This window comes from Leishmania donovani, chromosome 24 (assembly GCF_000227135.1).
Source record: "Leishmania donovani BPK282A1 complete genome, chromosome 24".
Taxonomy (NCBI): domain Eukaryota; phylum Euglenozoa; class Kinetoplastea; order Trypanosomatida; family Trypanosomatidae; genus Leishmania; species Leishmania donovani.
This window is the reverse complement of record NC_018251.1, coordinates 741,711-753,043: the sequence shown is the minus strand read 5'-3', so window position 1 is coordinate 753,043 and position 11,333 is coordinate 741,711. Positions and strand designations below refer to the sequence as shown.

The window sequence follows — 11,333 nt, the reverse complement described above, 5'->3', positions numbered from 1 at the left end:
AGATGCCGGGCCCCCCCGCGTGGGCCACCGCCGCGCGGCAACCCCCCCCCCTCAGCGGCCCGGGCACCGTTCAACCACCGAAGCCCACGCCACCCCCCCCCGTTTCCCCCCGCTTTCCATGCACGCCCGACGCCGCATAGCCTACACTCTAGGCGCTGAAAGGGGAAAAAATGGTACTCCCAATCATTGCTGGCATTCTTGCTGGGTGCGGCATCTACTATGCTTCCCGCGTCGGCCCACGAATCGCGCAGCGGGTGTCGGCCTCTGGTGCGCAAAATGCCTCCTCGCGTTTTCTGAAAAGCGCCAAGCCGTATCACAAGTTCGAGTACGGATTCCAGTCCCCCATGACAGAGTACGAAGCCTACATGCTTCTCGGATTCAAGGAAAACGAGGCAGGCGCCATTTTTTGCCGCCCGGCACCCGAGGAGGTGAAGAAGCGATACCGAAACATGATGAAGGACTTTCATAGTGATGTCAGTGGAACGCCCTACATCGCGACAAAGCTGAACGAGGCGAAAGACATTCTCATCAAATGAAATTGCGCCTTGGGATGAGCTTGAGCGCTCCCCAAGCTGGGCCAGCTCAGGAGGCACGAACTTCTTATTGCTTTGTTTTTTTACCGGTGGCCGCGGCGCTACTCTGTGCGTATTCGCTCGATCCGGCCCCTTTTCCTTCACGCTGTGACCTTTTTGCTTGTGCTTGCTTCTTTGAACCAGTGCTTATCTCTTCCCACGCTTGAACGTATTATGCCTATAAAATCGTATGGTTAAAGAAAGGGCAGAAATGACGCTAGAGGACGGTGGTCAAGTGTGGTCCGGACTCTTCCCTTCTCTGCAAAAGCTCTCTATGGCACGGGTAATCCGCATGATTTGACTGCTTCCCGCATCTTATTGTTGGCGCTCTTTGCCTCTTGTTCTCTTACTCACGTCACGATCTTCCCTCTTTACGGTTTGCTCGTTTTGCTGCATGAAGGTTTACACATCGCTACAGTGCATTTACGTGAGGCGCCACTTCTACCCTCACACTTTCTGCGCAACCACATGGAATCCGGTTACACCATTATCGCGGATGCGGCAAAAGAGCTTGACCAAATTCTGGATGCTGCTGCCGACCTATACTTGCAGAGCATTCAAGCACTCGGTGCGCCACCAATCAGGGCGGCATTCGGCTTCTCTCAGCAACCGCTAGAGTCGAACAGAGTCGCCTGTTTGGCTGAGATTCCCTGCGTAGCAGCAAGCACGACAAAGTTTACTGACTTTCCTGTTCTCGTGGACAGACGCGTTGTTGCTGCCATGAAAGCCTTTTTTGTGAGCTCCTTTGAAAGAGCAAAAGACCCGCTATCAAGCGTTGCCGACGGTTTCAGTCGATCACCGGACAGCCTCGACAACAGTCCGCATGTGACACGCGCGATGCTTAGCGACTTGCCGCCCACAGTCGTCGCTTTAGCATGGGCGTGTATCCCTCAACACGACATTTTCGTATCGCTTCGTCGACGGTGGCTGCGCGAAACGTGCTTCACCACAGAGAGCAAAGCAGAGAGCGGCCAAAAGTTGCATCATGCGATGAAAGAGTTTGTTCTCTTGGATCTTTTTTTGAGCCTTTGCCCAAAGCTGAAGTCGTTGTGGGAGTATCGACAATGGCTCTGCTCCAACATGTGTGGCTGCGGACTTCTCATCGACGGCCCTAAAGAAGGCGAGGAAACTGCCTTGCCTATTCTTAAGTTTGAAGCACAAGACGACCAGCTGTTTTTTATGGCTGCACACACACATCCCATGAACTACAACGCTTGGCATTACCGCCGGCTTAGATTTCGATCCCTGCATGCAAATCCGTCAAAGGTCTGCGCGAGATGGGATTGTGCACGTGTCGCCATTCAAATGGATAGCGAGCAAGTCATTGAGTTTATCAGAGAGCACAATGGTGATAGCTCGGCTACGTCGTACCTGCTATTTCTTCTTCAAGAACAAGACGCTCTCGACGGGAAGGGTGATTCATCTATCTCCGAAGCAGGGTCAGTAATGGAAGATCCCCACCAAGCTGCCGGTGAACTACACAGGAGTGGGACTAAGGAACACTTCAACGTAGGCAAAGAGGGCGAGAACGGAACGCGCATCGGCGAGGGCTGCCCAAGAACCGCACTCGCGCCGGCATTGTGGAGAAACCTTATGGTGTTTACCCAAACTGAAATCCGACGACACAGCGAAAAGGGGCATGAGTGCATGTGGCACCTTCGCCTAGGCTTGATTCAATGGGCATGTACGCGATCACCGCAGAACACGGTGCTTTCGCTATGGAGCGCTGAAGATGAGCTGAGATGGGCCTCCACGTATGTTGGACTCCATCTCGTAGACGGCATTGATGCGCTTCTATCTCCGGTGTCGGCTCTCCCTTACTCGTGGTCAGAATCCTCTGGTTCGTCTGCGTGGACTTCTTTCAACGCTTCTCGCTACGGATGTCAGCTCGCTTCGCTTCTCAGGAATACATCTTCGTGTAAGTGACTTTGAATTGCACAGAACGATTCCGTTCTCACTGCTGCCATTTGTCGCTCTGTCGAAACAAAGTCTCCTAAGCATTACTGCTGCTCCATCCGCTGAGCGCTGGACGAAAAAAAAAGGTATTATTAGGTCTTTACGAAGCCTCCGTCGGCCTTGGCCTTCCTACCATGCTGAATGCTACGAAGCATTTGTTTTGAGACTGTCCTCTCCCCACGCATACACGCCAGCTAGCAGGCCAATGCTCCGATGCCTCTCTATTATCTTTCTCTCCTTTTTTTTTTGCTGTATTGACGCTGCTATTTATCCTCAGCAGCGGGCACGGCTTTTGTTGTTGTTTGCACGGTTTTTGCTATTCGCGTCGTCTCTTCTTTGTGGTTAGCTTTGAAGGTGCGCTTTACGACCTCTTCTCAGAATTCCCTCTTTTTTCTCTCTTGGCGTCCGTGGTACTTCGTCGAGCCCTTCTAGCTGGTGCACGATCATTCATTTCCGCTTGCTTCTCCAAGCATCTTCAGTCGTAAGCATGTGTGACGAAGCGTTTATTCTTCAGGCAGACGGACGGGCGCACACCTCTGATGTTCGCTTTGTCAGCTCCTCACCTCATGATCCGTCGGCTGTCTTCACAGCGTCGCGCGACAACACAGCGAAGTTGTCCACTGTTCCGACGTCAGGGGACACTGTAGAGGACGGTCTGACCTTTGTTGGTCATACCGCGTTTGTCAACTACGTTCTATTTCATCCTGGTGTAGAGCTTCTGGATCACGAGTCGTGCGTTGTCACCGGATCAAATGATAAGCATGTGGCACTGTGGAATGCCGAGTCGTCCGCGGTAGAAGCCGTGTTAGATGGGCACAACAGTGGCGCTTGTTGCGGTGCCATCATGCATTTCACTCCCGGCAGTGTCGACACAGAGGTGGAGGATGCGCTTGCTGGCGATATTATTTCTGGTGATTGGGGTGGGATGATCCTTATTTTCGATCACAAAAGTGGACAGCCGAAACAACTTTACGACAAGCACGCCACGGCCATCCGTGGTGTGGCGCAACTGACAAACACCTCGACAATCGTGTCTGGCTCTGGCGACAAGACGATTCACGCCTGGGATGCTTTGACGGGAAGGACCATACAGATTTTCTTTGGCCACCGGGATGTTGTGCAGTGCATTTGTGCGGTCGACAGCACCCGCTTCGCGTCGGCAGGGAACGATTGCACGGTACGACTGTGGAGCATCGGCACTGACTGTTCTCTTCAAGTATTGGACGGCCATGACTCACTGATCTACTCCATCAGTTGGTCTCCTGCTCTGTCAGAGCTGTACACTGCCTCGGAAGATCACACAGTGCGCGTATGGCGTTCAAGCAGCGCTGATGGTAAGCTGTTCACCGTGCAAGTCATTCAGCACCCCTGCGTCGTGTGGAGTGTGGCGCCAACATCGGACGGCAGGCTGCTCTCTGGTGGTTCAGATCATACCGTGCGCGTATGGACCCGCGACTATGGCCACATGGCGTCCATCGAGAAGCTGGAAGCCTTGGAGACGGCGGTCTCCTCCCAGACTGTGGATGTCAAAATCGCCAAATCCAGCAGCGCTGCTGCCGCCAGTGGCGGCCTCGATGTGGAGTCGATGCCGTTCACGCACGAGATTGCGCAGCGCCGCGGCACGCTGGAGGGCGAACGCCTCTTCGCCCGCAATGAGAAGGGCGAGGTGGAGTTATATGTGTGGAGTGCCAGTCAGTGGGAGAAGATCGGTGTTGTCGTTGCAGGGCCAGACGCTCAGCACTACACAGGCGCTTCGGAGCAACAACGCGAGAAGCACTTCTACAACGGGCAATCGTACGATTACCTTTTCGACGTGAATGTTGAGGGTCGCATGCTGAAGCTGCCCTACAATGTCGGTGACAGTGTTGTAGAGACGGCAAAGCGCTTCATCCAGGACCACTCTGGCGTTGTTGCGCAAGACTCACAGGAGGAGATTCAAAACTTTCTTATGGCGCATGTGTCGCCAGAAGATCTTTCGCGTATTCCGGGCTTGGAGGGTACCAGACGTGCCTCCGACTCTGGTGGCGCTGCAGCACCCGCGCCATTTGCAGCAGCAGCCTCTCCGGCGCCGCCAGCAGAGACTGACAGTCTTCTTCCTGCGTGGGAAGTGCCGCAGCTCTTTGACACCTTCAACGCTGCAGCTGCGCAGACGAAGGTGAACACACTCTTGCCGGAGCACACGCAGTTCCACCACACCGTCGAGGCGGTGTCGCCAAACGCCAGTGATCCATCCGCCACGTGCTCAGGTCTTCTCAGCCTGTACGCCGCGCTACCGGCTGGGCTTCGCTTTCCCGCAACGGACGCTCTGCGCTATATGCTCACCGCCACCGTTGATAAGCCCGAGATCGTCGGAGAGACGCTGGCAAAGCTGAATACCGTCTGGGGCTCTAAAGCACCACAACCCCCGCAGCTGCCAACGTCGGCGGCCGAGTGGATGGTGGCTCTGCGGCTTGCCGCGTCCGTGTTTGGCCGCTTGTGTGACGTGCGTGTGCAAGCGTCGGACATGACTGAAGACGCGCAGGAGATGCTGGTGTGGTTGACGGCGTCGCTGCCGTCCATGACGAAGCTGATCACGAGCGACACGCCCGCTACCATGCGCACCAACTGCCGAGCTGCTACGGCTGCACTCCTCCGCAACGTGACGGTAGCCCTGTGTTCCCCGGGGTCGAGCCTAGCGACGGCGGGGTTCGCGGGCCTTGCCGAGCGGCTGGCCGTCGCCGTTGTGCAGCAGAGCGCCGTTTTGTTTGTAGTGGAGCGCAACGACTCGCCAGTAGTGCGCGACACTCTACGATCGCTGCGGTCACTCTTGCTGTACTCCCCACCGTCGCCGACTGCGTGGCGCGCTGCGGTAGTGGCCCAGGTGCTCAAATCGTTAACGCCCTCACTGAAGGGGATTGCCACCGGCGCTCGCGTCGAGGGTCAGTCGACGGCTGCGTGGCTGTTGGCTCAAGTCGGCCACCCAATCGCCTCTTGAAGGAAAGAGGACGAGAGCGATTCTCGTAAACGTGCGTGTGTGCGTGCTCGCGTTTGCGTTGGCGCTCTTTATGATGAGTTTGCTCCATAATTTGGCCTCCTCCGTTGTTTCCACATGTGCAGCAATGTGAGCAAGCGCACCCGCAAACCCAGCAAGGCAAACACCCAAAGACGAGTGAACGACAGGTGTAAAGCAAGGGAACTGTGAATCATCAGGGCTTTGGCGCTGATGTAGCGTGCGCTGAACCTCTCCCCCCCCCCATCGTCTGACTCGGGCGTCATACAGAGAGGGTGACGTAAAGAGTGATGAAGGAGGACGTCATCTCTGGCGTGGTGGCGTACATATCCTTCTCTCTCTAGCCAGGCGCCCCCCTACCCTTGGGATGGCGTTGTCGACACCGCCGTATCAGCGGCAAGAGGTGTGCATGCTAATGTATGCGCGTGCGTATGTGTTGTGACCTCTGACTTTCCCTCTTCATCCTCTTCGCTTCTGCTCAATTGCTTCTCTGGTCTCACTGCGCATGAAATTTCCTTCGGGGTGGGGCTGGCGGTTTAACCACTACATCTTCTCTTCGCGTGCGCGCAACCACTCTGCGCGTCTCCCTCCCCCTTTCCCACCTCCCCCCCCCCACACACACACACACGCGTGCTCTTGTGCGTGCTCTTCCGTCTTAAATCCTTTGTGTGTGTACGCCTTCTGTTTTGTTTCTTTCTACATCATCATCGCCCTCCTCCTCGTCTCGCGAACACCATCCCTGTCACGTGCCAGTCACGTAAATTGCTCCCATGTGAATGTTATAGTTCATTTGTTGTTCTCTCGCATAGCATCCACCCACGCCTTCGCTCCTTCTCCCTTCTCTCTCGCTCGCTCGCTCTCTAGTGCGTGTGTGATCACGTGTCGGTGACGCCGGCTTCACCTTTCTTCCTGTATCCCCTTTTCTCTCTGTGTGTGTGGTGTTTGACATTTTTCATTTGCTGTTCGTCCTCCCCCTTCTCCAGTGTCGGCAGCGCGGCAGCTTTGCTATTCGCACCTCACGTTCATTTACCGCCCCCCCATCCATCCATCACCGCTTCTCACCCACACATCATTCTCCCCCTTCCCCTCCCCCCCCACACCACCTCCCCTCCTTGTACTTTCTGGTTCTCTTGGTTCTTTGTAGCAAGTTGCCACTCCCCACCGCCGCCACAGACACACACACACACACGAACACACACCTTCTCACCCCCTCAACACCACCACCGCGCGTACATCTTTCTTGCTGTGCGTTTTGCTCTCTGTTTTGTCCTGCTCCTCTTTCCTCTCCTCCGTCTTTTTTCCTCCACCCCCCTACCCTCCCGCCTTTACTCCTTCCTCACGCCTTGCATCCCCGTCTTGCATCACCCTTCCCGTGTGTCCGTGTCAGTGGTGGTGCCTTGTTATTGTCTCTCTGTAGTCCGGCGGGAAACGGCGCACGCTCTCTCCGAACCACCTCTTCCCTTCCCTCCCCCCCCCCACCCCACCCCCTCCTCTCTCTCCAGTCACCACATACGCATACACGTCCATACGGATATCCATTGTTTTGCTAAGGGCTGCGCAGCACCCTTGGAGATTGCAGCATTCTCTGAGCATCACGCTTGAGCACACGCGACTCTCTTGATACCCCTTAGGATTGGTGCAGCGACTCCTCTCTCTCGTTTCGCGTGGTGGTGTGTACGCCGACATCTTGTTGATCGAGACCCTCCCCCCTTACCCTTCCCACCTTCTCCCAGCAGGCGGTGACCGTATTCCCTTTCCCTTCTCTGTGGACGAGAAGAGAGTGAGGAGTGTCCTTTCTCTCTGCCGATTTTATCGGTTTCGGTGCTGTGCAATGAGTGCGCTAGACACAATGGTGCAGAACGGGCGCAACCACGCGGGTGACGCTAACAACCATAGCAGCAGCCACACCGAGGATGGCAATACGTCTAGAGTCTACTCCCCACCGCGGCTCTCCCCCGCCGTGCCGCCGCGCGGCGTGGACGAAATAGAGAAGCCGCTCATCTGCCACTTTTTTCGCAAGCCGTCTACCATGCAGATTGGCTTAGCGGGGTGCAACAGCAGTCTCCATACTTCGCCCAGCAGTGGCTCGGCTGCCGGGAGCGGCTTCTATGGCGCTCGTGGCCAAGAGGCTGCAGCCAGCGCTACCGTGGACAGCAGTGGCGCGAATGGCCTGTGCGCCGGCGCAACAATGTTGAGTCCGTCCGCCACTCCAACGCTGCCACCCTTGCCCTCCACGATGGACGAGCCGGTCGACCTCTTTCCGCTTACGCCGTCCGTGTCCATGCCGCAGCGACACAGCAAGCGCTCGGGCCGCTTGCTGAACGAGTCCGAGACGATGCAAGAGAAGCATGGGCAGGAATACCGGTTTCTTGTTCCGTGGCTGGCGTACGCAATCGACTGCACCATCGCGGCGCATGAGGTGCTGCGGCAGAAGCACGGGATACCCGCGCACGTGTCATCGCCAGCCTCGCCTTCAGCAACCACGCTGAACGGCGCAACTGACGCCGAGCGCTCGCCACGAGGGAGCGTCAACGGTGGCCTCACGTGTGCGAACACGACAGGCAGCAGCAGCAGTGGCAGCGGCAAGGCGACTTTGCCGAGCCCGCAGGCGGAACTCAACGCCTTCTCCACCCGCGAGGTTCCGGCCATCTCCGTTCACGACTACCTCAAGCGCATCGTCAAGTACACCTATGTCTCTCCGTCGGTGCTGGTGTGCGGATGCCTCTACCTGGACCGGCTGCTCTGCATGCACCCATGCATGCTCCTGCACCCGTACAACGTGTTCAAGCTCTTCCTCACGTCGACCAGAATGGCAAGCAAGATCATGGACACGCGAACACTCAACAACCACGACTTTTCTGTCGTCGGCGGTGTCACAAACGACGACCTCAACGCGCTGGAGTTTCTCATGGTGGAGCTGTTGCAGAACCGGCTCTACTTCTCACGCGACACCTTCGATGAGTACTGTCGCCCGCTCCGCCTACAGGCGGCTCACTTGAGTGAAGAGGCAAGCGACTGGGGCATCGAGACAGCCATGGAGACGCCAGTCGAGACTCGCTCCGGTGTACAGCACCAGCCGACGCGGCCATTCCTTGCGCGCTGCAACGGCAGCAACACCCGTAGCCGTCGATCTAGCATCCTTTCGCAGAACGAGTACAGCATATCGATAGCCTCGCAGAGCGGCGTGTCACCTCTGCGGTCGGCGTCGCGTCCAGCCTTTCCGCCGAGCGCGTCGACGGCGCGCTCCATATCGGTAGACACGGAGTCTATAGGTCCGGCCCGCGCACCTGCGTCGCGCGGCGGGTCAGCGTCCACCTCCGCTCGGCGTCACCCCCTCGGCACGTCGTACTCACCAGCCCTGCCACACGTGCCGCACGTTGCAGCGAACGGTGGCTCGTCTCCTGCGCTTGGTGCCATGGGAGGCCTATCCGGGCGCGGCGCCAGCGGCGAAGACATGCTTCGTGTAGCGACACACACCAACAGCATCTACCAAAGCAGCAACGGGGTGTTGACGGGCCAGACTCCGCCGGACTCGGCGACGGTGCTAGTAGCGGTGGAGGAACGAGGCGATGAGCGAGCGCGCAGCATTTCACTCTCCGCCCCTCGCTGTGGAGCCGCCGCCTCGTGGGACGCCACTGGCCGCCCGAGCCGCTTGCTGGCGGCGAGCACCGGCACAATGGCGGGCCTTTGCACAGCGGCGCTCAACGGTGGCCGCGGTGGCTATGAAAGCTCCCCCAACGTCTGCGCCGCTCCAGCCTACAACGGGGCAGCCGCCAGCAGTAGTCGGGGCATAACCGCCAGTGCTGAAGATTTCGGGGCTGGTTCGATGGTGATAAGCTACAGTGATCGCACCCCTACTCGACGAGCCTTTTCCCACGCATCACGTGAGGGGATAGCTCTGCCACCAGTGGTGCGTAGCGGACGCAGCGAGCGATCTGCGAGTATGATAGGTGTTGCTGCGCAAGGCCAACGTTTACCTCCACCTCCAGATCAGCCCCGTGTGTAGGTGATAGGCCTCCCTCCATTGCTCACCGATAAACACACACACAAGCACACACACACAAATGGCTGTGTGTGCTTGTGCGTCTCTCCCCCTCTCCGCGCCGCACCTATGTCTGAGTGTGTGCACTTTCTTCTGTTGCTGTTATAAACGTTTGGTATGGCAGCATTGGGTATGCCCACACCACCCCCCAACACCACTCACCCGCCCACCCACCCTCCCTTCCCCGCTTCTTTGTCGTTCGTGCGCGCGCACGCGTGTGTATGTGTGCTGGAGCGAATCTGTTTGCGTGTATGCTGCTTCCTTTCTTTGGCTGCTGCTACTGCTGCTGTGTTCTTGTTGTGAATCGCAGTGGTGGTGATATTGTTCATCTCTTTACGTTTCTCCTTTCCTCCTCCCCTCCCACTCTTTCCGTTCCTTCTCTCCTCTCTCGCAGGTTGTCCATTGTGCAGACAAAAATGTCTAAGCGGAGGCGCACACGCAAACGCACGTCGCGCATGACTTCGTTCGCCAAAAAGGTGTGTCTTTCTCAGTTTCAGAAGAGCCGGGAGGTTCGGGTGTGGAGGGAAGGGGGGAGCAAGGAAGAGAAGTGCGTTTGTGGGTGCAGTTCTGGCATGCTTGTAGAGCGTCACCCCCCCCCACACACACACACATATACCGGCACAAGAATGTTCTTCTCAACGTAAGCATCTCTAACTCCCTCTCGCGCGCTTGTGTATTTTTTCGCTCACCCGCCGTTCCCCTTTCCTCTTCCCCGCCCCTCCCCCAACGCCGTCACCTCCCTCGCTGGCCGCTCACAGCCCTCCCCTCCCTTTCCTCATCTCACTCTCCCTCTGCCTCTCCCTTCTTTTGGTTTTCGGTTCGATCTCCCACACCCTCACCTGTTTCAGTCCTGTCGTTTCGAGCTGCTCTCCGCCAACACCACTGTCACCTCACGTTTGCTGCAGGGCCGAGAGGAAGGGGGCGAGGGCGACTCCGCTTTTTTTTGTATTTTGGTGTGTTCATGTTTGTTTGTTCCTCCCCCTCGCCAAGCAAGCACACACACACAACTGTGGAGTGAAGTGTAGTGCTCCTGTCCTCCGTTCCTCAGCCTCCCTCCTCCACATTCCGCTCCTGCTCCCTTTTGCTGTTGCTTCCCTGTTGCACACCTCTCTGCCTCTCTGTGCTCCTTCTTTTTCGGCGCGTTCTCTCTCCCAGCTTTTCTTGTCCTATTCCACAGCATTCCGATTCCGGCCCTCCCACCACCCCCCTGCCCCTCTTCCGGGCGCGAACCCCCTCTACGAGTACTCTCATGCATTCAGCACCCTCCCCTTCCCCTTCTTTCCTCCATTACCCACCCACGCACCCAATAGCCGCTATTGCGATTTCTCGCTATCTCCCTCTCCATTTCTCCCCCCGCCACCTCCACGGCCCCCTCCCCCTCCTCTATACCGGCAGCCACGGCATTCCGAAGGTGCGTTGGCGCGGTCGCTTCAGAGGGCGATGCAGCGGCCGGAGAGCACGAGGGGGAGGCCTGAGGGGGTCGACAAGCAAAGCTCGACGCTGTAGCGCGTGTGTCGGCTGAGGGGGGGAGGAGGAAGCGGCAGCGAGAGCGTGCATTGCCCTCCTCTTCCTTTGCTTTGCCTCTCGCATTGGCGTGGGCGCACTGATGGCGGCGGACACCTCGGCGTGGCATGAGGGTCCACTACCCCTCTCCGTATGGGGAAGCCGAGCAGCCTCGCCCGCCCCCCCCCCACCTCTGTCAATGCACAACCACCTCTGGTGGGTGGCAGGGCCAGGTGCCTGCGGCGTAGGGGGAGGCCAGTGCGATGTACCG

General features: G+C 57.7%; 4 protein-coding genes across 4 annotated transcripts; all 4 read left to right on the top strand.

Moving 5' to 3' along the window:
- Window positions 1–170: 170 nt before the first annotated feature.
- On the top strand, window positions 171–536 carry LDBPK_241990 (hypothetical protein, conserved; the record flags this gene model as incomplete). The annotated part of the gene is made up of 1 exon (XM_003861241.1): window positions 171–536. One exon carries the CDS (start codon window positions 171–173, stop codon window positions 534–536), a length of 366 nt encoding a protein of 121 aa, XP_003861289.1.
- Window positions 537–1,040: 504 nt separating this feature from the next.
- Window positions 1,041–2,498, top strand: LDBPK_241980 (hypothetical protein, conserved; the record flags this gene model as incomplete). Its single annotated transcript, XM_003861240.1, has 1 exon — window positions 1,041–2,498. The coding sequence occupies one exon, from the start codon at window positions 1,041–1,043 to the stop codon at window positions 2,496–2,498; it is 1,458 nt and encodes a 485-aa protein (XP_003861288.1).
- A 517-nt stretch (window positions 2,499–3,015) lies between these two features.
- Window positions 3,016–5,502, top strand: LDBPK_241970 (hypothetical protein, conserved; the record flags this gene model as incomplete). The annotated part of the gene is made up of 1 exon (XM_003861239.1): window positions 3,016–5,502. One exon carries the CDS (start codon window positions 3,016–3,018, stop codon window positions 5,500–5,502), a length of 2,487 nt encoding a protein of 828 aa, XP_003861287.1.
- Window positions 5,503–7,546: 2,044 nt separating this feature from the next.
- LDBPK_241960 (cyclin 10) lies at window positions 7,547–9,523 on the top strand (the record flags this gene model as incomplete). Its single annotated transcript, XM_003861238.1, has 1 exon — window positions 7,547–9,523. The coding sequence occupies one exon, from the start codon at window positions 7,547–7,549 to the stop codon at window positions 9,521–9,523; it is 1,977 nt and encodes a 658-aa protein (XP_003861286.1).
- Between the last annotated feature and the right edge of the window lie 1,810 nt (window positions 9,524–11,333).